Source organism: Crotalus tigris, unplaced genomic scaffold, assembly GCF_016545835.1.
Source record: "Crotalus tigris isolate CLP2741 ecotype Arizona unplaced genomic scaffold, ASM1654583v1 scf7180000019068.10715455, whole genome shotgun sequence".
NCBI classification, from domain to species: Eukaryota; Metazoa; Chordata; class Lepidosauria; order Squamata; family Viperidae; genus Crotalus; species Crotalus tigris.
In genome coordinates this window covers 240270-264371 of record NW_024097358.1, presented here as the reverse complement: position 1 = coordinate 264371, position 24102 = coordinate 240270, and the positions used below count along the sequence as shown (strand labels likewise).

At 44.0% G+C, this 24102-nt stretch overlaps 1 protein-coding gene and 1 long non-coding RNA gene across 7 annotated transcripts; one reads left to right on the top strand and one right to left on the bottom strand.

Annotated features, from left to right (window-relative positions):
- The first annotated feature begins 4237 nt into the window (after positions 1-4237).
- On the top strand, positions 4238-23996 carry ANKDD1A (ankyrin repeat and death domain containing 1A). 6 transcript variants are annotated; one of them, XM_039358828.1, is made up of 15 exons: positions 4238-7030; positions 9368-9471; positions 9890-9988; positions 10286-10384; positions 11951-12055; positions 12644-12742; positions 13056-13154; positions 13935-14033; positions 14304-14402; positions 15491-15589; positions 16835-16933; positions 17807-17902; positions 18022-18223; positions 21706-21837; positions 22385-23996. In XM_039358828.1, the coding sequence occupies exons 2-15, from the start codon at positions 9424-9426 to the stop codon at positions 22447-22449; spliced, it is 1440 nt and encodes a 479-aa protein (XP_039214762.1). In that variant the 5' UTR covers positions 4238-7030; positions 9368-9423; the 3' UTR covers positions 22450-23996. The 6 variants fall into 6 exon arrangements, with proteins under 6 accessions (XP_039214762.1, XP_039214763.1, XP_039214765.1 ...); XM_039358827.1 differs by lacking the exon at positions 4238-7030 and adding an exon at positions 7570-7966; XM_039358832.1 differs by lacking the exon at positions 4238-7030 and adding an exon at positions 7930-7966 and having other exon boundaries at positions 9894-9988.
- Positions 7023-13141, bottom strand: LOC120315095. Its single transcript, XR_005558599.1, has 3 exons — positions 13026-13141; positions 11874-12037; positions 7023-7140 (listed from the first exon to the last, which is right to left on the bottom strand). It is a non-coding gene; the product is annotated as an uncharacterized LOC120315095 (long non-coding RNA).
- Positions 23997-24102: the final 106 nt, after the last annotated feature.

Below are 24102 nucleotides of genomic sequence, written 5' to 3'. Positions count from 1 at the left end.
ACTCTTTTTACCTGACATTGTGGACCAGATTGTCCTTTTGCCTAAACCTCACACCCACATCAGCCACGTCTAAGATAGTAAGCAGCATCAAGTTACAGCCTTCATTGTTATATCCAAACCCTCTGTGGCTGCTTCACATAAATGTCTAAATGCTACCGCCTTTTCTAATGAACTTATCCGACAAATCTTGGCAACAGGTTAAGAGTCTTTAATCCCTCCAATGAAATATGTCAAATAAAAAGGATTACCTGTCCTAACCTCAGCTAAAATTAGATTTGCTTTTTGCCTCTTCTAGGCATAGATGTTCTCACGACTGGGTGTGTCTATGTACACACAAAGACACACGCATGCACAGAGAGAGCCCCCCTCTCATTCCTGGACCTGAAACACTAAGTTTGTATCTCTCCCCATCTGGATATTTTCTAGAACAGTATATTTTACACACACACACACACATACAACTGTAAGAAAAGCAGCTGGTGCTAGAATAAATGCAGAAATAAGATCACCATAAATTTTGTAGAGTTCCCTAGGTAGATGGGCGGCTACAGACATTTGTTAAAATAAATAAAGAATAAATTGATGGTTCCTGTTTTTTATTTGATTAACTGCTATTGAGTTGCGGTTGACTTTTAGCTACTCCAGAGTTAGGTTTTCTGTTCCCAATCTGGTCCTTCCGGTTTTCTAATGGTCACCTCAAGTTACTGCCTCGTGTTTTCCATTTTTTAACTCCAATTTTCTTTCTAAGAAAATTATGGACAACTCCAAGTGATGTTTCCTGCCCATTTACTGTATGTTAATATTGGGAAGGCATCAATATTCTTTTGATTGCTAATCCTTAAGGAAACAGAGACTGTAGGAGCCCCTTTCTCCCACCTTTCCTGTTGGCATTTTGGTATTAATTTGACAAGACCATCCTGTCAAAGAATCCTGTATTAATCCCACCAAAAGAGATTCATGATTGTCAGGCCCTAAGAAACAAGAAAGACACTTCTGATCAGTTTCCTTTATTGTTCCCCACCAAAAGACCGAATCTCGCCAAACTAAAGCAACTTGCATCATTAAATATGTTCTCTGAGAATTGCTAGGGAGGAACCATCTTAACTCTCTTCCTCCCAACCAAACTTTGCTGTCTCTCAGCCCTCTAGAATTCAGCTCCTCCCTCCTGGGAATCCAGACCACATTCCACCACGATGACACTAACAACACAAACGCAGCAGCTTCGTTTCCCCTGCTTGTATAAATAAAACCAATATCTTGCAAATGGAATCAAAGGGTCTGTACTCAAATATTTATGGTAACAAATGCAACCTGTGATGGCATCCCCACTCCACCTCGAGGCATAAAAGCTGCTGGGAGGGAAATGTGTTTTTTTTAAAAGAGAAAATAGCACCAGCAGGATGGTTAAGAGGAGGTGTTATGTGCTTCATGAGTAAGGCAGTTGTCATATTCCAAGAATATAACACCCATACATATCGCATCAATACTGGAGTCACTTGTGCATATCTTAGTAAACTAAATTGCTGCATGTATTTCCACAAATCTGGGAGAGCTACAAATCATTTTCTGTGTATATAAATTTAATGCAGTCTATTCTGCTTTTAGGTCCCTTAATATTTCACCAAATATTTAGACCTTTTATGCAAAGTAGGCACTAACTTGCCCTCTGGGTTCTAGATAATACAGTAGAGTAGAGAATAATAGAATAGAATAGAATTTACCTTAATCAGATCCATATATGCAGTTCTCAATTGCACTGCTTTATGTATAATAGACTGTATTCATTTATTTGTATCCTGCCTTTTTTCTTACAAAACTCAAGGCAGTGAACCCATCTAATACTTCTTCCTCTCCTATTTTCCCCATAACAAGGTGGGTTGGGCTGGAGGGAGGGACTTTAGAATAGACTAGAGCTGGAAGGGACCCTGGAGATCTTCTAGTCCAGCCCCCTGCTCAAGCAGGAGAACCTATACCATCTCAGACAGGTGAATTTCCAGTCTCTTCTTAAAAATCTCCAGTGATGGAGTGCCCATGATTTCTGGAGGCAAGCTGTTCCACTGGTTGATTGTCCTCATTGCCAGGAAGTTTCTTCTTAATTCCAGGTTGCTTCTCTCTTCGATCAGTTTACAACCATTGTTTCTCGTCCTTCCCTTTGGTGCTTTGGTGAACAACCTGGCCCCCTCTGTCTCATGACAGCCCCTCAGATTCTGGAACACTGCTATCATGTCTCCCCCATTTCTTCTTTTCTTTAGACTAGCCAAACCCAAGTTCTGCAGCCCTTCTTCGTATGTTTTAGTCTCCAGGCCTTTGATCATCTTAGTTGCTCTTCTCTGAATTTTTTCCAAACTGTCAACATCTTTTTTGTGATATGGTGACCAAAATTGGCTGCAGTATTCCAGGTGCAGTCTTACTAGGGTTTTATAAAGTGGTACTAATACTTTGAGTGATCTCACCCAGCCAGCTTTCATTATATATACTATTTGGGTGCTGACCACACATAAATATGTGCATTTTCCTCATCAGTGGACACCATTGGCTGAGTTCATATCACATGCCAAGCTACAAGTAGTCTTTGACATACAACAGTTTGTTTAGTAACAGTTCAAAGTTAGAATGGCACTGGAAAAAATGACTTTTGACCATTTGTCACACTTACAACCATTGCCGCATCCCCATGGTCACGTGATCAAAATTCAGCATCTTGGAAACTGACTCATATTTATGACAGTTGCAGTGTCCTTGGGGTCACGTGATCCCCTTTTGTGACCTTTTGGCAACAACATCAATGGGAAAGCCAGATTCACTTAACAACCATGTTACTAACTTAACAACTGCAGTGATTCGCTTAGCAACTGCAGCCAGAAAGTTTTTACAATAGGGCAAAACTCACTTAACAAATGTCTGAGCAACATAAATTTTGGGGCCAATTGTGGTCATTAAGTCAAGGACTACCTGCGCAGTCCAGTTCCCTTGTTGGTAGCTTTGTATTGTGTGAACCCAACCAACTGCAATTTATTCAAAAAAAAAAAAAAACCATCAAAAGAAACCCATGGCTTGGCGTGCTACGTAAACACAGCTCTTGCTTTCTCATCTTGCTTCTCAGGTCATCCTTAAAGAGATTATAGTAGAAACTGCTGTTCATAAAGATTGCGTTTCTCTTGGAAATCGGAACCATTGCTTCAGCCCAGCCTACAACAGTCTTTCCCAGCCTTGCTGGCAAGTTCAGAGACTTACTCCTTGCAGAAATCTCCTCCGGGATGGATTGCTGCTGCATCAGCAGAGACGTGGATGATATACTAAAGAGGGCAGAGTGAGTTAGCAAGCAGAAGGCTGAAGAGAAGCAAGGAACAAGGAAGGAAAGATCCTGCTGCATTGACGCTCCATTCCTGCCAGGCAAGATCATTGCCAATAGCAACTGGTTTTTGGCTTTGTTAAGAAAGCCCACCTGTTGTGAAAGAAAGAAAGAGAGAGAGAGAGAGAGAGAGAGAGAGAGAGAGAGAGAGAGAGAGAGAGAGAGAGAGGGAGGGAGAGAGAGAGAGAGAGAGAGAGAGAGAGATCAAGAGATTTCTTTAAATGTTCTAGATCAGTGGTTCTCAACCTGTGGGTCGGGACCCCATTTGGGGTCAAACGACCATTTCACGGGGGTCACCAAACCACACTGTCCACCATTTTTTCCCTTTTCCCTAGCTGTCCTACTCCCTCTTATTGGTGGCCACACCCACTTGGGGGTCATCACAACATGAGGAACTGTATTCTGGGGTCACGGCATTTGAAAGGTTGAGAACCACTGTTCTAGATTTTGCACTATGCAAAATGCCATCATTGGATTGTCAGCTGACCTTATTTATAGATTATTTGTATGCTGCTTATTTGTAGAGCAGGGGTCTTCAAACCTGGCCCTTTTATGACTTGTGGACTTCAACTGCCTGGCTGAGGAGTTCTGGAAGTCCACAAGTCATAAAAGGGCCAAGTTTGAAGACCCCAGCTAGGTTATAGTGCAAAGTGAAACACATACCACACAGGCTGGGCTTGCTTCCCACAGAATCCATCCAATTCCAGACTGCATTCAGGAGAAAAACTTCAGCTCAGAAAAATCTCCAGCTGCAGGCACTGATTGACCTTGATTTCCAGCATCAAAGCCCACTTGTGTAGACCTTCCTGGATCTGGTGTCCCTTCAGTTTTTCTCCACTTGTCTGCTTTCTGACTCTTCACACAAAATTGATGGCCCCCTGGTGGGCTGGGGGATCAGCCTCCAGTTCAAGATTTGAGTCACAAAGATAGAATTGGGCCCTGGTGCCCCCTCACCAGTGTGTGTAGTCCCTGTTTCTTCATTGTTGTCTCTCTTCTTTGAGAGAGCTTTTTGAACAGAATATATCTACACACCACCAGTGGGATTTATTCGGTAAATCATGCATTAAATAAAACATCAGTTATTATTAGTGGGCACCCTACGGTTCTAAGAGTCCCTGCTGGCAATGACTGCTGAAAATTGAAGACATAATTTTTTACCCATTTCAAAATGGGATACTGTAATGCAGACTACTGTTGTTGTTGTTTTTTTAAGTGAAATTCCAAGCCTATCCTGCAGAATTGGCTCAACCCACCCCTGGAATCTGCTCTCCATCCACCTTGCAACCCTCAAATGTGCACCAAATATTAAAAACAAGTGCTGAGTTTTCATGCTGGGTGCATATCGCCCCATCTTCTCCCTTCTGGAGACCCAAAGGATTTTTCAGGAAGGACATCCTGAGGCAAACAATAAGAACAAGCTAGAAATTTCTCATCTTTGCTGATAAATCCGAAATAACAGATCTTCCATCGTGCTTTTCAGACTTGCAAGATGGATGTCAGCCTTGTGAGGTAGTCCTGACAAGAGGCACTTGCTCTGTCTTTATCGTAAGGTTACATTAACAGAATCCTGCGAGTCTGAAAGGATAGGTAGTTCTCGACTTATGACCACAATTGAGCAGAACATTTCTGTTAAGTGCCCCATTTTATGACTTTTCTTGCCACAGTTTATAAGTGAATCTGGCTTCCCTTTTGACTTTTAGCAGGGAGTTATGCAGGGACGCTGACAAGAACTTGTGGTTTTATATAAATAAATGTATTTACAGTAAATAAGAGAGACAAACAGGAACATGGTCAGGTAAATCAATACAGCAGGAACACCATCAGGTAAATCACAGAAAAGCACACACAGCACAGAGGGAAAAAAGGGGGGAAACAAGGAAATTCCACTCAGCTCAGATTCCCTCATGCGGTGGCCAGCTCTCTTTAACCCATCAACTGTGGGTTGTGAATCTTTACACGACCCCCACTGTTCCAGTTAAAAACTTTAAATATCTTGACTAGGTGTGGTTTTCAACCTTTCTGGCTTTAAACGCACATTCATTTTTCGCTGCACTTGCAAATGTTTTCATAGCACTATAAACACACTCCAAAAGATTAAAATATCACAGGAGAGACATAACGGAGAATGTGTTTCTTTAAGGGGTAGCTTTTAAGATGTCGATAATAAACAGGAAGATAGGAAGGTTAGAGATAGCCTTTTCTACTCAAGAATTCTGGCTGGGCTGGAGAACAAGTTTCTGATTCTAGCTCACAGCAAGTACAATTCTCAAATGACACAATTTTCAACCATCTGTTGAGGTAGGGAATCATAGCAGTTTGTCTCTCAAAAGCCTCCTGATCACATTCCTAGCTGTTGCTGCTGTTGTTACATATTTCCTTCCATGATCATATTATTCCTATACAAAGGCATCTCAAAGCCATTTACAACACATAAAACCCACCATCAAATTTAATAACGAGATATAACACCAAAAGCTATGTGCAATAAATGTGAAGGGGGGGAAGCTGAATGAAAGGGTGTTAATCCAGCATTTATTCAGAAGAGGTCAAGAGGAAGAGCTTCAACAGATACCCCAAAACCCATATAGTAAAAGCATTGAATTTTCCCTCCTCCCTCTGGGTCAGGTGACGTTGTCCCAACCAAGTAGAAAAATATTGTTATGAGAAAGCATCTCTAGGTCTGGCCAGACACCTGGTGTAATGTCCTTGAGTCTCACAGTCTGGCTTCTTAATCTTTGAAGTCTGCATTCCAAACCTCTCTCCTCCCAGGTTCATTGGCAAGCTGAGAAGCAATATTTGTCGCACCAGCAAAACCGTGCTTCGAAGTTTGACACAGGGTGCCTTAGTCATTATTTAACCATATGTAATACTCACCAAAAATATAAAATTAGGTATTTATATTCTCCTCCTTTCCTTTTTTCTACTATGCTCATTTTAAATTACTCCTAGCCATACTTTCTAAGCAGTGATGGGATTCAAATAACCGGTTCTCTGTGTGGATGCCGCTTCCAGAAGTCCGTTCTGAGCTACCGGTTCTGCCGAACTGCTGCAAACTGGCTGAATCCCACCACTGCTTCTAAGGTTCTCTCTCTCTCTCTCTCTCTCTCTCTCTCTCTCTCTCTCTCTCTCTCTCTGTGTGTGTGTGTGTGTGTGTGTGTGTGTGTCTGTGTATTACAGATACACAGACAATGCATGATCCATCTCCACTCAAAAATGAGACAACGGCAGGCTGCAAAGAAATACTAGGGCATTTTAGTACTTTTGGAAGTTTGGCCATCTCCAGCATTTCCAAGCCTTTGCAAGAGTCCACTCCCATCTCACCAGCCTTCCAGGTGCGAATCGTCCTCTTTGCAGACTTTCCCGCCCCCTGGCGGGAAGGAGACACGCCGAACTGCCAAATGAAGAACTTGGGAACTTATCCAGGGAAGAGTTACTCAAACCGGAGAGGAATAATAATAAAAAAATCTGGGCTCTGAGAGATTCAGGACCCGGGAGAGCGCACGGCTGGGACGGGGGCTCGGTGGGAATCCGGGAAGCGAGGGAAATGGCAACGCCGAAGTGAAGTCCAGTTGCCTCTTGAAAAAAGCACCTTTGGGCAACGGCGAAGTTTTCCTTGAGTTGGAAAGGGCTGTCCGTTGAGGGTCCTCAAGCAGGAGCAGTCAGAGAGTCAAGAACAGTGTAAGCTCAATTACACTGATGATGAATGATTCCATGTCATTAATCTGTCGCTTGCTCTTGGCGACCGCATAGATACATTTTCTCCTGGGTGATCTGTCCCTAACCTGGTTCTTGGGAAAGGGAAAGAGGAAAGGCAAAAGGAAAGAGGAAAGGGAAAGGGAAGGGGAAAGGGAAGAGGGAAGGGAGGGGAAGGGGAAATGGAAAGGGGGAAGGGGAAGGGGAAAGGGGAAAGAGGAAAGGCAAAAGGAAAGAGGAAAGGGAAGGGGAAAGGGAAAGGGAAGGGGAAAGAGAAAGGGAAGGGGAAAGGAGAAAGGGAAAGGGAAGAGAGGGGAAGGGAGGGGAAGGGAAGGGGAAATGGAAAGGGGGAGGGGGAAGGGGGAAGGGGAAAGAGGGAAGGGAAGAGGAAGGGGAAGAGGGAAGGGAAGGAAAAGGGAACGGAAGAGGAAGGGAGAAAATAATATTATATCACGCACTACATATAATTTGTGGGAAGAATCGGCGGAGAAATAAATTGCTGCAGCGAAAAAAACCAGCCAGCAACCCCCGACTCCTCCCTTTCCACCTCCCGACCCTTCTCTGCTAGCCCGTCGGGTCTCTCGGGCGCAGCCACAAGACGCCCACTCGAGCTACGCGGGTGCCGCCCGGGCGCGGGAGCGCGCGGGGCGCGCGCGGCTGCAGCCTCTTCCTCGGAGCAAGGCGGGTTCTGCCTCCCTCCCCCCCCCGCTCTCCCTTTTCTGGGCGACGCTAACCAGGCTATTTTTAGCCCGGCTCCGGCGGGGGCGGCAGGGACGGAGGAGGCCGGAGCCGCAGCCCCCGGGCGGACCAAGCCTCTGGCCGCGTCCGCCTCGAAGGGGCGTCCCCCGGAGCGACGGGGATGCTCGGGCGGTGAGCTTGCCGGCGGCATGGAGGACGACTTGGCTTCGGAGGAGGACACGCGTAAGGACCGGGCGAGGCAGGGGCGCGCGTGGGGAAGGGGCAGGAGGGCCGCGCGGCTCCGGTGCCTTCCCCGCAGACGGTCCCTGCCCCGCGGCGCTTGCAGGTCGGAAGGCCGAGAGCCAGGAGCCAGGAGAGAGCCTGGCGGGGCGCCGTTTAGGGCTGGGCAAGGAGTGGGTGGGTGGGTGGGAGGGTGGTAAAAGGGTCCCTTCCAAGGGGTGTCTGGTGGAGCCGGAGGAAGGCAGGTGGTCCGAAGCAGCGACAGGTTTCCGCTGGATTCCACCACCACCGCCTGCTGCCCTTCCAGGAAAGGGTTGGGGATCCGTCCAAGGAAACCCCGCAATTCCTGGAGGCAACAATCATAGCCTTTTGGATGGGGAGGGGGGGTGAAATGGGAAGACTGGGGAAGGGGCAATGTTCTAACCAGCTTCAATGAAGGGTCAAAATCCTCCAAGATTTTAGGATTGTGAGTAATTGTAGTATTTGGGTTCCGTTTATCAAGCCATTGACTTCAACCGATAGCAAATCATGAACGGGGAGTGAGGGTGTGTGTGGAACCACATTGGCAATGTTTAGGGCCAGAAATGAATTCTTTGTCCCTTTGTTCTGTAAGGCACACCTCTCTTGGTTTGCACACTTCCAGCCAAATCTTCCTTTTTCAAATCACAGGGGCTGAACTGACAAGTTAACACAGTATCTAATCAGTTAAAATATAGTTCCACCTTTTTTTTTTATAGTTTCTCACTTGTTATTTGATTGTTATAAGCAATTGATAGGACTGTCAATCTCACCAGAAGAGTGATTCTAGGTTGTGTGGTTGCTGTTGAGCTGTAGTAGGTTTATATCCTGATTGTACTGGGATGGCTGGCTATAAGAATATTTCAGATTTTATTTATTTATGAAATTACATTATTGCGTTTTGGTTACCATGCTACAAAAAAGATGTTCAGACTTTGGAAAAAGTTCAGAGAAGAGCAACTAAGATGATCCAAGGCCTGGAGACCAAAATATATGAAGAACGGCTGCGGGATTTGGGTTTGGCTAGTCTGAAGAAAAGAAGAAATAGAGGAGACATGACGGCAGCGTTCCAATATCTTGGGGGCTGCCACAAAGAAGGAGTCAAACTATTCTCCAAAGCACCAGATGGCAGGACAAGAAACAACAGATGGAAACTGATCAAGGAGTGAAACAACCTGGAATTAAGGAGAAACTTCCTGACAGTGAGGACAATTAACCAGTGGAACAGCTTGCCCCCAGAAATTGTGGGTGCTCCATCACTGGAGGTTTTTAAGAAGAGACTAGACATCTGTTCTGAATGCAACACACACACACACACACACACCAGCCCAGAATTTTTGTTTTATAATTTTTACAATCTTTAACGTGCCCTTTTCTTCTCTCAAGTGCTTATTTCAGAAAAGACGTTCCATGATGCAGCCAAACGAAACGACACGGCGTACATGGTCAAGCTGATCAAGAGAGGGGTTGATGTCAAAGCTAAGAATAATGTGGGTATTGAACTGGGTGTGGGAGGTATAGAATGGGGCCATCTGTCAAAGATTTGCACCTCTCCATATCCCTGCTTCTCAAAATCTAAACCCTGAAGCATGATGCTTTGTGTCACTTGTGGAATGCACTTTGGCAAATTGGCATTACAAAGAGATGGGAAGAATAAATGGAGGAAGCAAACTCTACTGAGAGACTGAGAATCTCCATACACATTTGGCATTGGCAAAGACACCATGTGGTGATCCAGGCTCAGGCAGTCTCTTTTTGCTTGTTCCTTAGGAGTGTGTCTTGCTGATAGAAAGACTAAGCTAATGAAGAAAAGAGTGCAGTTGACCTTAGACCTGCACAACATTGGCAGAGACAAACAAAGGGAACATAATTCTTTTTCTCCCCTGCTTAATTTCTCTTTCTTTCCAGATAGACAGGACTGCTCTCCACTGGGCTGCAGGAGCAGGGCATGAACAGGCCGTCCGCCTTCTCCTGGAACACGAGGCCTCCGTGAATGATGAAGACAGTGTGAGCTTTTCTCCATGCTTTGTTGACTTCGTTGGATGTGACGACTAACATGCCTTTGTTCTCATGCCATCTTCCCAAACGTTATTTATATAACACACTAGCCTAGGTCCGCTTCATATCCTGGCTGAGGAATTCTAAGAGTTGAAGTCCACAAGTCTTAAAGTTGCCAAGTTTGAAGACCCCTGATATAAGGTCTCCTGCCTTGAGCAAAGGATTGGATTAAAAGACCTTTGAGGTCCCTTCCAATCCAATGACTCTAAGTTCTAACTTTCCTTTTCTCATCTTCCTGTTTTCCAGTTTGGGATGAGTGCACTTCTTCTATCTGCTTGGTTCGGTCATTTACGTGTCCTTCAGATCCTGGTCAATGCTGGTGCTAAAATCAACTGTGTAAATAAGGTAGGGTAGATTTTTCTGGCAAAGCTGGGCTCCATAGGAAGAGGAGAATGCAAGAACATGGATGTCTGAAGGATGCAATCACAACATCGGGATGCAAATTCCCTTCTTTGCATACTTCCATGCAACATGGCAGTGAAATTATGAGAGGATGAAGCTTGTATAGTGTTGTCATAATGCACTTTCTGTCACAGTGGCATCAATAAAATCGGGAACAGGCTCCTATGCCATCCAGATCTGCTAAAAAATAATGGGGTCTTCTGCATGTGAAAACAACATGCTTTGTCCATGCAACATATTCAGCCAGGTCTATTAAAGCAATACTGGCTGCTCACACAGTATATTTATTGAGAAGTGTAGAAAAAAACCACCCATCTCCTCCATACCTCTTTGGGTAGCATAAAATGAAAACAATCATACCCAAAAAAATATGCCAGAAGGAAAACAGCCATTAAAGACAATGAAACACAAACTCAGCCCAAGATCTGGGAAAAGAGCCAAGTTTTCAGTTGAACACAACTAGGGTGGGGTCTAGACGGATCTGCATTTTGAATGAAAGAAACAATAGATGGATTCAAGTAGCTTTGAGACAACACCCAGATGAAATATGAGGAAATTACTCTAAAGGTAATTTCAGGGAAGAAAATTTGGGGGCTGGGGCATTCAAGACAGACATGTCGACAGTGTTTGTTTAAGAGGAAAGTCTAGAATAGTTTTCATCCCAAATACTGTATGAAACCAGAATCGGCAACCCTGCGCATGTTCTAATAATTACTAACTGAGGAGGAATGAAATAAGACCTGACAGTTGCGAAGCATAGAAAGAAGGCGCTTCTTTCATGTTCAGGTTTTCATTTGCTTGGCAACAGGCAGTGAAACTTCACACAAGGGAGAAAAAGCTAAATGTCCAACCAATGGACAGCTGCTTTCTTCATACATGATCTCCATTTCTGAAAACTCAATCTCCACCAGTGTTTCCTGACCTTCCCCTTATTTTAAGACCATAAAGTTAGGGATGCAACTGATCCTAAAGGCAGCGGCATTGGCAAGGTGGGGGTGGGAGAGAGAGAGATTTTTAAAAGAAGTTAACATGTCTGCTGCAATTGCATGATGGAAGCCCCGCCCCCTTTTTGCCAGAATGCCAAATGGGCGAGACCTCATCCTTACAATCATATCCTCCATTTTGACTTTTATGACCTTCTCCTAGGACAGGGGTAGGCCACCTGGGCTCTTTGATGACTGGTGGACTTCAACTCCCAGAATTCCTGTGCTAGCCATGCTGAGGGGAAAGGGAGAGGTTTCAAAGCTGAGCCAGGCTGGCTCAGGAATTCTGGGAGTCGAAGTCCACGAGTCATGAAGTGGCCAAAGTTTCCTCCATGCTGGCTCAGGAATTCTGGGAGTTGAAGTCCACGAGTCATAAAAGAGCCAAGGTTGCCAACCCCTGGACCAGGACATTCCTGCTTAGAGGTCCCATGTTTGAACAGCTGGATTACCTGGTATCTGAGGAGCAAGATGGCGCAGATGGCTTATTCCTCCACACCTTGAATCCACCATCCTTATTTTTTTTCAGAATGGCCACAATCTCCTACACTGTGCTGCCCAAAGGGGTCATCTCAGGGTGATGAAGTTCATCATGGAAGATCTGGAAGACGTGCAGCTGGATAAGAAAGATAAGGTAAACAGGCTGTCTGTAATCTCCCTTTCCCCCAGTTAGGTGAACTGGGAAGGCATGCCATTAGGACATCGTATTGTCCTTGGATGCCCAACATGGTGCCTGTCAATTCTAAGGTGCCCATACATTCTTCCCTTGACACCTGCTAGATTTCTTGCCCAATCGGACATTTTCTTTGTCAAGCCAGGATTTTAGTTATAAAAATAGCGGTTGTATAGACCTCATCCCCGGGAGTCAAAATTTAGACGCTTGAAAAACTGACTCGTATTTATGACGGTCGTGCAGTGTCCCGGGGTCCCGTGATCAGCTCTTGCGATTTTCTGACCAGCCAAGTCAATGGGGAAGCCAGATTCACTTCACAATCGGGTTACTAATTTAACAGCTGCAGTGATTCACTTAACAACGGCGGCAGGAAAAGTTGTAAAATGGGGGCAAAGCTCATTTTAACAGATGTCTGGCTTAGCCACAAAAAACGTTGGGCTTTGTTGTGGTTGAAGGTCGAGGACCCCCTGTAGAAGCAATGGTCACAGTCTGGTTTTCTCTTCCTCCTCCTCCCCTCTTTTTTCTCTCTCTCTCTTTCTCTCCTGGAAGATGGGCAGGACAGCCCTTCATTTGGCCGCAGAGAAGGGTCAGCTGGAGGTGGTGGCATTCCTTCTGAGCCTCGGCTCTTCTCACAGCATCCAAGACCAGGTTTGAAAAAGAATTAATAATAATAATAATAAAGTTGGAAGGGACCTTGGAGCAGATGATTTTGTGGTATGGTGCCTGCCAGAATTCATGGGGCTAGAAAATCCATGGAGCATTTTCTCAACCTCTCCCATTTTAAGCTTTGTGGACTTCAGCTCCCAAGACTGCTGGGGGATTCTGGGAGTTGAAGTCCACACAACGTAAAGTGGGAGAGGTTGAGAAACACCACCTAAGTGGAACATTTATACCTGTTCTCCCACTGGATCCCCAGGAGAGCTCTTCTCACCTTAATGTGGAATGTCACACTGGTTTGCAGGAGAAGAACACAGCCTTTCATTTGGCGGCCATGAATGGACATGCAGACATATTGCAGAAACTTCTAGAAGCTGGCGCGGACCTGGAAGACAAGAATGCAGTGAGTATAAAACTGAAAAATATGGTTGTTGTTTTTTTTAACCTTCATAGGAAACATGGAAGTTTAATCTTTTTCTTTTTGGTTGTAGCCAAAACAGGCTATATAACGTAATGTGGGTGCATGACACAGTCATCCTTATTTTGATCCCTTGCCATGATTTAGTTGTTTGTGGAATTCTTGGTGGTCTCTGAAGCACTGAAGATGTTACGTGGCTGGGTAATGAAACATCTGCAAGAAAACAACCAAGCTCAGAGAGCACCAAGGTTCCCACAGCTGCTCCTCCTCCTCATCCCCCTTCGCTCCGCAAACCTCATTCCTCCTAATACTGATGATGTTACCTAGTTGGGTAATGAAATGTCAGCAAGAAAACAACCAAGCTCAGAGAGCACCAAGGACCCACAGCTGCTGCTGCTGCTCCTCCTCCTCCCCCTTCATTCCGCAAACCTGTACTGATGATGTTACCTAGTTGGATAATGAAATGTCGACAAGAAAACAGCCATGCTCAGAGAGCACCAAGGACTCCTCAGCTCAACCCTGAGCTGTAGAGATTCTCTTCTACTGTCCTCCCAGATTGCATCATCCTGAACTGGCCCCGTGCTCCTTCTCTCTTAAACCAATCCACCTCCTCCATCTTCTTCCCCAGAGGGCTGCTGTGCAGTTCTCCTTTCTGTGTGCAATGGCCACAGTTATGCCACCATGTTGTTTTTCCCCGACTCTGTGATAACTAATTCCAACGCATTAAAAGGACAACCAGGGCTTACTTTTCCTCTCTTTTTTCAGGAAGGGATGACTTCCTTACATTTAGCTGCTGAGGGAGGACACAATGATTGCATCCATCTACTTCTGGAAGCTGGCGGTGAAGTCAATGCCCAAACGCAGGTATGGTTAGTTGAATGGAAGGATTTGCTCCAGATATATATGAGAGGGACATTTATTTGTTCACTTGTCTATCTATTTGCATCATTTCTAGACCCTTAGGACCACGGGGATGCTACAACGGCCGTGTGAGAAACGATCATAAGTCACTTTTTTCAGTGCCGTTGTAACTTTGAACGGTCCCTAAACAAATGGTTGTATGTAAAGAACTACCTGTAGTAGGTTTTTGTGAGCTTGCATTGCCTGAAAGGGTCCCCCAATTTTTTTTTCCAGAAAAAAATGACCTGCCTTCATTATGCTGCACTGAACGGCTATGTGGACATGGCCAAAGACCTCCTTGGTGCAGGAATCCAGACAGATGCTCTGAACTACGTAAGTGGCTGATTTCATCAACTGCAACCAGAACATCTTCTTATCTCCAAACCAGCGGTGGGATTCAGCCGGTTTGCACCAGTTTGGTAGAACAGATAGCTAATTATTTTGTTGCCCAGGCCCAGAATGGATTTCTGGAAGCGGCATCCACACAGAGAACCAGTTGTTCACATATTTGAATCCCACCCCTGCTCCAAACAGAGGAATCAAGTACATCCCCTGTGTTCAGTTGGGTTTCCCTCCAAGTGTCACATAGGAGCCATGGTGGCGCAATGGTTAGAATGCAGTACTGCAGGCTGACTCTGCCAACTGCCAGCAGTTTGATTCTGAAGGTTCAAGATCGACTCAGCCTTCCATCCTTCTGAAGTTGGTAAAATGAGGACCCAGCTTGTTGGGAGCAATATGCTGACTCTGTAAACCGCTGAGAGAGGGCACTATATAAAGCAGTATATAAGTCTAAGTGCTGTTGCTATTCCACTCTGCCTCTATCTGGAATATCCGCTGGTGCAGCCAGAGCATTGACAGCTAAGTAGTGTCAAGCTTCTCGCAGCTGATACTAGAATCAGAAGCTGTGTGTGCAATGATTCCGGGATGCAGCTCTGAAATAAATAAGGTTATTCATGAAGAAAGAAACTCCTCAACTGCCAAGTATGAACGGCAGGCTCTATTTATAGTCAAAGCAAAGTTTGGTGCCTGTTTCTGTTTTCCCCACCTGCAGGGCACAACTGACAAAAGATCTCCCACCTTTTGTGTAGAGGGAAGGGTTGTTGTTTAATAAACTAATTTGGGAAGAGACTGTTTGCTTTTGATCTAACCAGAACCAGCCCTTGCAAACGGCAGTCAAGATGGCGTTTCTAGAGAAACTTTGAGTTTTGTTTTCCTCCCAAGGCTTCTCTTAGACTTTAAGGAGAAAACCGTTAATCCTACCAGATACACAACTACCTAGAGACCATTGTTTTAATCCGTGGGGCACTTTGGGATTAAAGCTGAGCCCTCTGAATTAGTCATCTATGTAGACATGGCCAAAAACCTCCTTGGTGCCTTAATGCGCCGCTAGCAAAGTATGAACATTGCTTTTTTCCCTACAGCAAAATGCATCAGCTATGCACATTGCGGTGCTAAGGAACCACCCAGCCATTGTCAAACTTCTCATTGATGCCGAATGTGACCTTGATGTCCTTGATAATGTAAGACATTTTTTTTTTCAAATTCCCGAAGACAGGTGCCATGACAGAGAACGGGCACTTCTGGGGTCTTGGTAGATGGCATTGTTTGGGTCAAAATTCCTGGAGCTATATATATTGGTTGTAAACTGAAAATTAAGTTAACGTGTTGGAATTCTTTGTTTAGCAGTTAAGGCATCAGGTAGAAACCAGGAGATGGTGAGTTCTAGTCCTGCCTCAGCCATGAAAGCCCGTTGGGTGACTTTGGGCCAATCACCAGCAGGCGGTGAGTTCTAGTCTCGCCTTGGGCATAAAAGCTGGCTGGGTGACTTTGAGCCAGTCACTCTTTCTTTGCCCAATTCATCTCACAAAGTTGTGGTGGTTGTGTACTTTGAGTTATTTATAAAAATAATAAAGATGGGGTATTAATTAATTAATTAAATCCCTAAATAAGATACCTTTCTTTGAGGGAGATGGGCAGTTCATAAATGCAAAATACAAATGGATACATGAATGAATAGGTAGATAGGTAGGTAGATAGGTAGGTAGGTAGGCAGGCAGGCAGGCAGGCAGGCAGGCAGGCAGGCAGGCAGGCAGATAGACAGATACTTATACCTATAGCTCTTTTTGTCTACTAGGGAAAAATTCCCTTTGAGTTCAGGCAGCTGCTCCCAAATCCAAGGAATTATAAAGGAGCTTATTACTATTTCTGGGGTGAGATTCAGCAAGGGTTGGGAAGTGGCATTGGGGGCCATGTAACAAGCTTTTTCCACTATGTATCCAAAATGGATTGTAATTAAAACTGATATGTGTGTGTGTGTGTGTGTGTGTGTGTGTGTGTGCGCGCATATATGCGTGTGTAAGCTTTGCTGTCATTTTGTATAACTTGACACTTTTGGCTGCTACTGCTGTTATTATATTTGGATGGTGGTGGTATTCTTTGGTGGGTGGCTTTTTTCCCCCCCTTTTCTTTCGAAAGTGGACATCGGAATTTCACTTTAACATATGCTATTGTGTAACCAGAAAAATAACAATAATGATTATCTTATCATAATTATCTCTTATCCTATCCCTTTGATTCAGTTAGCTCCCTCCTGCTGGAGCTTTTTGTCCCCATGAGGTGCCAAGGATGGAAAAGAACGCCTCCTTGAGGCCCCAGGAAGTTTTTTTTACTAGTTTCCAAAAACTATTTATCTCATTGCTAAGGAACGGCTGCTTCTCCCAAATTCTTTGCAGTGCCGATTCCTGATTTTCCTGTTTTGCTTCCAGAGGCAACAGAGTCCTCTTCATATTGCTGCAGAATACGGAAGGCAAGATATTGCCGAGTTGATCCTCATGGCTGGGGTGAATTTAAAATTAACCGACAAGGTAACGCTGACATCTTGCCGCTGTCTGTAAACATATGCACAGAAATGTTTCCTCTTTGCAAACCTGCGCCAGCTGTGGCAACAGGATTTTTAGCATGAGAATGCACAGAGGACATTTTCAAAGTTAACTACTTTGCCTTATGCATTCTGCATTTGATCTATAAAACCATGTTTTTCAGTGCACTTCCTGTCCTTATTATATTCCTGGAAGTTCAGATGGCCCATTCCCTGCTGCTCTTACTTAAGACAGTCAAAATAGCACCGTTCTGGAGGGCATTAGATACCATTCTAGATTTTGTCTAAGCTTAATATAGAGAGATATTGGGGGACCGAGCCCATACATCAGATGTTATTTGCTTCTCCAGCAGGGAATTATATGGGTTTATCAATACAAGTTGGATTGCCTATATAGTCTATATTGCCCCTATAGATATTTTAGTCAGTATTTTGTTGGATAGGGCCCATTGTTCAAGTTTGTCAAGATCCTTTTGCATTCTGAGTTTGTCTTCTGGGGTGCTGGCTACTCCTGCCAGTTTGGTGTCATCTGCAAATTTGATGAGTTCCCCTTCTATTCCCTCATCCAAGTCATTAATGAAGACATTGAAGAGTATTGGGCCTAAGATGGACCTTGTGGTACCCCACTGCTTACTTCTCTCCATGTGGATGTAGTGCCACTGAGGACTACTCGTTGAGTACGGTTTGTTCGTCAGCTACAGATCCATCCGGTGGTGACGTTGTCTAGGAGTATCTATTGATCAGTGGAGTAAATGCAATCAGGATATGGCAGGAGTTAAATATTTGCTGCCCATTAATTATAAAAAGGCACAAAGTTTTGTCCTGTTGAACTCAGCGGATTTATTATTTTTTTCTGCAGCAAGGAAAAACATCTCTGGATGTTGCCGCCCGTGGGAACCACGTCAATTTGGCTGATATGATCATCAAAGCGGATAGGTTTTACAAATGGGAAAAAGTAAGTGAGCTTCGTGAGCTTCTGAGGTGACCTAACGAGGTGAAGGAAGTTGGGGGCTCAGGAAATACAGGATCTCAAAGGGAAAGAAGTTAACTGGGCAGACTGTGACCTTTTTCCAGGATAATCTCAACAGTGATTCGGACTCCTGGATAACGGAGCGTTTAACTTTCAAGCAAGACCACCGGCTGGAAACACAACATATCCGTTCGGTGATCTGGCGGCTCGCAACCAAATACCTCAAGCCCAATGAGTGGAAGAAACTTGCACATTATTGGAAATTCACAGAGGCGCACATCAGAGCAATTGAACACCAGTGGACAGGTAGGTGACACAGGTGAGACGCTTCCCAGCTGCTGCTGAACGGGAGACCCGAGGTGATTCAAGAGCCCCATTTAGGTGGTTCCTGAACATATGAGAAGGGTGCACATATGAGAAGGGTGCCATGTGCTTAGCCCAAGATCAAGTCTACAGGAAGTCCTCAACTTACAATCACATCTGGGACCAGAATTTCCACTGCTAACCAAGGTATGACAAGGTATGATCTTACAAACAACATTTGTAAGATCAGGTATGACTCACTAAGTGAGTCATACCTGATTACAAATGTTGTTTGCTAAGTGGATCACTGCAGTCACGTGAATCATGCTATTAAGCGAATCCAGCATCTCCCATTGATTTCAATTGTTGGAAGCCATCTGGAAAGGGAACAAATGGCGATCACGTGATCCTGGATGCTGCAACCCTTGTTGGTTGCCATGGCCCCGAATTTTGACCTCATAGCCATGGGGACGCTGCAACAATCACAAGAGCAAGGACTGGCCATGAATGACTTTCTTCGGTGCTGTTATAACTTTGAACCGTTACCAAATAAACGGTTGTGAGAACTCTCTGTACTATGAAGAGGGTCTAACTTTCCTAGAACATAGAATAATCGGGTTGGGAGGGACCTTGGAGGTCTTCTAGTCCAATCTCTTGCAGAAGCAGAAGATACTATGCTATTCCAGACAAATGGCTGTCCAGTTTCTTCTTGAAAATTTCTGATGTTGGAGCACCCACAACTTCTAAAGGCAAGTCGTTCCACTGATTAATTGTTCTCACTGTCAGGAGATTTCTCCTTAGTTCTAGGTTGCTTCTCTCTCTTAATGATCTTCCACCCATTACTTCTTCTTCTGCTTTCAGGTGCTTTGGAGAATTAGTTGACTCCCTTTTCTTTGTGACAGCCCCTTAAATATTGGAAGGCAACTATCATATCCCTCCTCGTCCTTCTCTTCATTAGACTAGACATACCCAGTTCCTTCAATCGTTCATCATGTAGTTTAGCCTCCATCATCTTTGTTGCTCTTCTCTGTACTCTTTCTAAGGTCTTTCAGAGAGGCTAAAATAGCTGTAGCCCTTGGTTTTAAAAATGCAACACCAGCGTTTCGATGATGAGACCAGCACTGAAGGAAAACGTCTCATGAAATATGAACGATACGTCTGTTTCAGAGAGGAGACCAAAACAAGAAGCGGTTTGCAAGAAAAAGAAGAAGCAAAGACTTTGCTAGCCGGTAGTCCTCTAACCTGGCAGCCATCCAGCCCATATTAGAGATAGCTGGCTCAGCTGTGACCAGCTATTCATGCTGAAAACGCTGGATGAAGCATGTTTGAATTGGATTTGTGTTCTTCCACCCCCAGGTTATTTGCAACCCCAGGCAGCTTTTAGAGAGAAATAGAGCTGCATCAGTGAGTGAGCCCAACTCTCTGGGGAAGCTGAATTACTACTGTCTTCCCTTCATCATCTCCAATGAAAGCCAACAACTGCTTTTCAGTGTTAAAAAAAAAAAAACACAATAACGCCAAATGGACAGCAATTGAGAACAGTTACAATACATTAAAAAGGTTTCAAATTCAGCAAAAGCCTTGAACAGCGACATACTAAAAGACACTATAGGAGGACAGCTATGTTAGTCTCTAGTGGCGCCTTTTCAAACTATTACATTTTATTAAAAGGGGCTAACAAATGCTCCAAGTGCCTATTTACCCACTTCTCGTAATCAAAATGCAAACTATCTGTCTTTCCCTCTCCTTTGGTTGACATTTTCAACGCATTTACAATGAGGCATATTCAGAAAAATAAATTCTTCTGAAATCAGATGTATTCTTACAACAGTTTTATTCTTCTGTTCAATCATGTCCAATTCTCAGAGATTGTCCGGACAAGTCCCTGCAGTTTTCTTGGCAAGTTTTTTCAGAAGTGGTTTGCCACTTCCTCTCAAGTAATTCCTAGCTCTGAGGAGGAGAACTTACTCAAGGTTATTCAGCTGACTTGGTGCCCGAGACAGGACCAAAACTCACGGTTTCCTGGTTTCTAGCCTGATGCTTAATTACTATACCAACTTGGCTTTCTACAGCAGTACAAGAACTTATAAATGAACTTGGCTTGACTATTGGGAGCTGCAAACAATATTCTGAATCAGTGAGTCCCATGCATAGCCTAGTTGTCTATGACTCAACTTTCTAAACTGGAAGAAGCTTGAGATAGAAAAAAAACGTTGTATGGGTAAGATATATAAACATACCCACACATATCATAGTTGTATTTATGCACCATTATTAACTTGGTTATCATATTCAAGACTTACACGATATATCACACCATATACACCAAAGAGCCATGGTGGCGCAATGGTTAGAATGCAGTATTGCAGACTGACTCTGCCCACTGCCAGGAGTTCAATCCTGACCAGCTCAAGGTTGAGCCTTCCATCCTTCTGAGGTTGGTAAAATGAGGACCCAGATTGTTGGGGGCAAGAGGCTGACTCTATAAACTGCTTAGAGAGGGCTGTAAAGCACTATGAAGCAGTATGTAAGTCTAAGTGCTATTGCTATATTTACTGACTGAACTGGATTTATTTTAAACCGGGGAGGGGGGGAAAGCCAGAGGTATCAACAGGGAAGGGTCAAAAAAGTCAAAATGGTGTGGCATGCGTGTAAAAAAGTACTTTGATTTCATACTTGTATCTGCCAACTTAACTTCTTGGCCACACAAATCCTCACAGATGATTTGCCAAGATTACCAAACGTTGCAGGCTATGTGAATCTTAACAGAACTTTATCTAACTTGCTTAAGCTTATTCTAGGAATATAACTACCCATTATCTGGCTGCTATGCTGCCTTTTCAGTTATAATGGTGGCAATATAATAGAAATAAATAATAATAATAAAAAATAAAGGTAGTGCCAATAGTAATAGGCATCTTGGATTTAACCCCAAAACAACCCAACTTGAACACCCTCAGCATTGACAAAATCATCGTCAGTCAATTGCAAAAGGCAGCTTTACTCAGAACAGCTTTCATCCTGCAAACAGTGACATCTGCCTATCTTAAGTCCTTACGAAGGACTTGATAGGTGGATAAAAATGTCAAATCCAGCCTGCATATCTGGCTAACTGTGCAACAGATCACAATAATATAGGATTGTCACATAATATTAGGTCAGGGAAATAGAAAAAGGTCATGGGACTTTCAACTGCTAGGGAATCTTTCTCAAACAGTTGGCAAGACATACAACTATTCTGTGATTCCAAAACACAGTCACAATACATCTGTCACAACAGGAAATTACACATCTCCATGTGTATCAATACATAAGCAAGTGATGTTTCATGCACCATGTTCACCAAGTAAACTGCCTACTGCACATCAGGAAATTACATTGGTTGTTATTTGTTGATGATGTCATGACATGGTGATATCATTATGGTACCCGTAATCCATAATCTTGGAATATCTCACTTCACCCGTGTCTTCCCTTTTGGCCAGGCACCAAAAGCTACCGAGAACACGGCCATCGGATGTTGCTGGTCTGGCTTCATGGGACCATCATGGCAGGAGAAAACCCAGTTAAAGGATTGTATGAAGGGCTGGTTAGCATCGGGAGGAGCGACCTAGCAGGTATGGTGACTCCTTGGCCTTCGAATAGAATAGAATAGAATAGAATAGAATAGAATAGAATAGAATAGAATAGAATAGAATAGGAGTAGAGTAGAATAGAATAGAATAGAATAGAATAGAATAGAATAGAATTATAGAACAGAATAGGAGTAGAGTAGAGAAGAGTAAAGTATATAGAGTAGAATGGAGTGGAGTGGAGTGGAATGGAATGGAATAGAATAGAATAGAATAGAATAGAATAGAATAGAATAGAATAGGAGTAGAGTAGAATAGAATAGAATTATAGAATAGAACAGAACAGAATAGGAGTAGAGTAGAGCAGAGCAGAGTAGAGTAAAGTAAAGTATATAGAGTAGAATACAGTAGAATGGAATGGAATGGAATAGAATAACAGAATTGAAAGGGACCTTGGAGGTCTTCTAGTCCAACCCCCAGCTTAGACAGGAAACCCTATATTCTCTTTAGTCCAATGAGCTGTTCAGTCCAAGATCAGCTGGATCAGGCCAAAGTCCAGCTTAGACACATACGTGTCTTTCTTTTCCAACAGAAAGTATCAGGAAACAAGCAAATGCAGATTCCCCTGCATCTCCAAGGAGGTGTTCAGCCATGTGAAGACCAAGGTGCTGCAGAACTTGGCTCCGTGTAACTCCTCCAGAGACTTCTTTCAGAGTTTGCATCAAAGGGCCACCATTTCCAAGGGCTTCTTCTCGCCATCCTGAATGGCAACCTTTCCAATCCAGGTCAGATCCACGTAAACCGTCTTGCTTTCCAGGGGTTTGTTCTAAAATACTGAGAGGCGGGGATGTTATGCCTCTCCCTCCCAACAAATGGACGTAGCCCAAAGATTTGTGCAGACTTAGGATGCCAAGATGAATATGCTAATTGGGATTACATTCATGTGCATGGGAAGATTTCCAAAATTTTCTAGAAACCCACATCTTTTCCTCCTAAATTACCTTAATTTTTTTCACTTCCCCCAGCAGCCTTGGAAAGCTCTTCTTTGGCTAAATTTCTGGTGACTGTAGGTATTACAACATTCAGCTCTTGCCCCAGATTATAGCAGAATGATCCTCTTAGACTTAACGGATCTGTCTTGAAAACTCTTGAGTTCACACAGTACATTCCACCTACAGTAGAATGTATTATTATCTCCTTTGCTGTATTAACTGAGCCATAAGCTTGCCCAAGATGAGCGATCAAGCAAAACTTAAACCGCGGTTAAAACTTGCCGCAATTAGAATGGAACGCACTTAAAAGCTGCTAGCTTTCTCTAACCTGGTTCAGGGTGCTGTGTGAACAATCAAGGGATACGTCTTCTGGAAACAGGGCAAAAATTACAGTTGCACTAATACTACTACAACAGCACAAGGCTATGGAGACCTGGCAACTTCTGCTTTAGTTCATTGCATCCTTGTGTTGAACATTACTCCAAATCTGGATGTCCACATCTGGGGGGGGGGAACAGCTGGCTCAATCCATGCGACATTTAATACTAGGTGTCCGGGACTTGGCTTGGGAATGCAAAGGGGAACCATTCTACTGTTTCAGCCAAAACTGTTATTTTGATCCATGTTATTTTTTTATTTTTATTTTATATATCTCAACTATGCACATGGAGCTAGCCAGAGTGGCTGGCTGGCTTCTATGCCTCAGGCTGGGCCTCTTCAGCCTGGACTGTTTCAGCCCTGGGTCATTCCCTTCGAAGAAGAGATTTACACACCGGCTGGCCTACGCTGTGATTGCCAGAAAAGGCAGTAAGGATACAGCTCAGAGATTGGTGCCTGAAGGTGCGCTGCACACGTAGTCCCTTTGGGCATTGATTGCTCATCTTTGGCGAAAGGGAAGGCAAGAAGATGTTGTTTTAAGTCATTCCCTACACTTTGAAGTAGCTTCTGCCCAGGAGATGCATGATACCAGTTGCAAGGGAGAAGCTTGGGACTTTCCTGATCCCAAAATCCTGGGGAGGACTCCAGGACCAGCATTCACCCCCGCTTCTGGCTGTACAATTATAAGTTCAAAACATATTTTTGTTCTTCACCAGTGCTGATACAACAGTGTTTTATCTACCGACGGTATACTTTTCTTAAATTTGTCATGAAGTTTTGTATTTTTAAAGCAACGTCGACACATCTGGTTTTCAAATAAATGGTTTCCCCTTCCCCTCTTATGCAGTTCATTTGTTTGTAGCTCCTGAAAATGTGGAACAACCTCTTTGTAGAAAACTTGAACCATTTCAGATGTCAGTACCGTCTCCAACTTTCAGTG

Excerpts from the sequence above, each read along its gene's own strand:
- ANKDD1A (XM_039358827.1), top strand. The coding sequence starts at position 7,933 with ATGGAGGACGACTTGGCTTCGGAGGAGGACACGC. Across the intron at positions 9,989-10,285 it reads CCGTGAATGATGAAGACAGT|TTTGGGATGAGTGCACTTCT; the intron begins GTGAGCTTTTCT and ends CCTGTTTTCCAG. Across the intron at positions 17,903-18,021 it reads GGTTTTACAAATGGGAAAAA|GATAATCTCAACAGTGATTC; the intron begins GTAAGTGAGCTT and ends ACCTTTTTCCAG.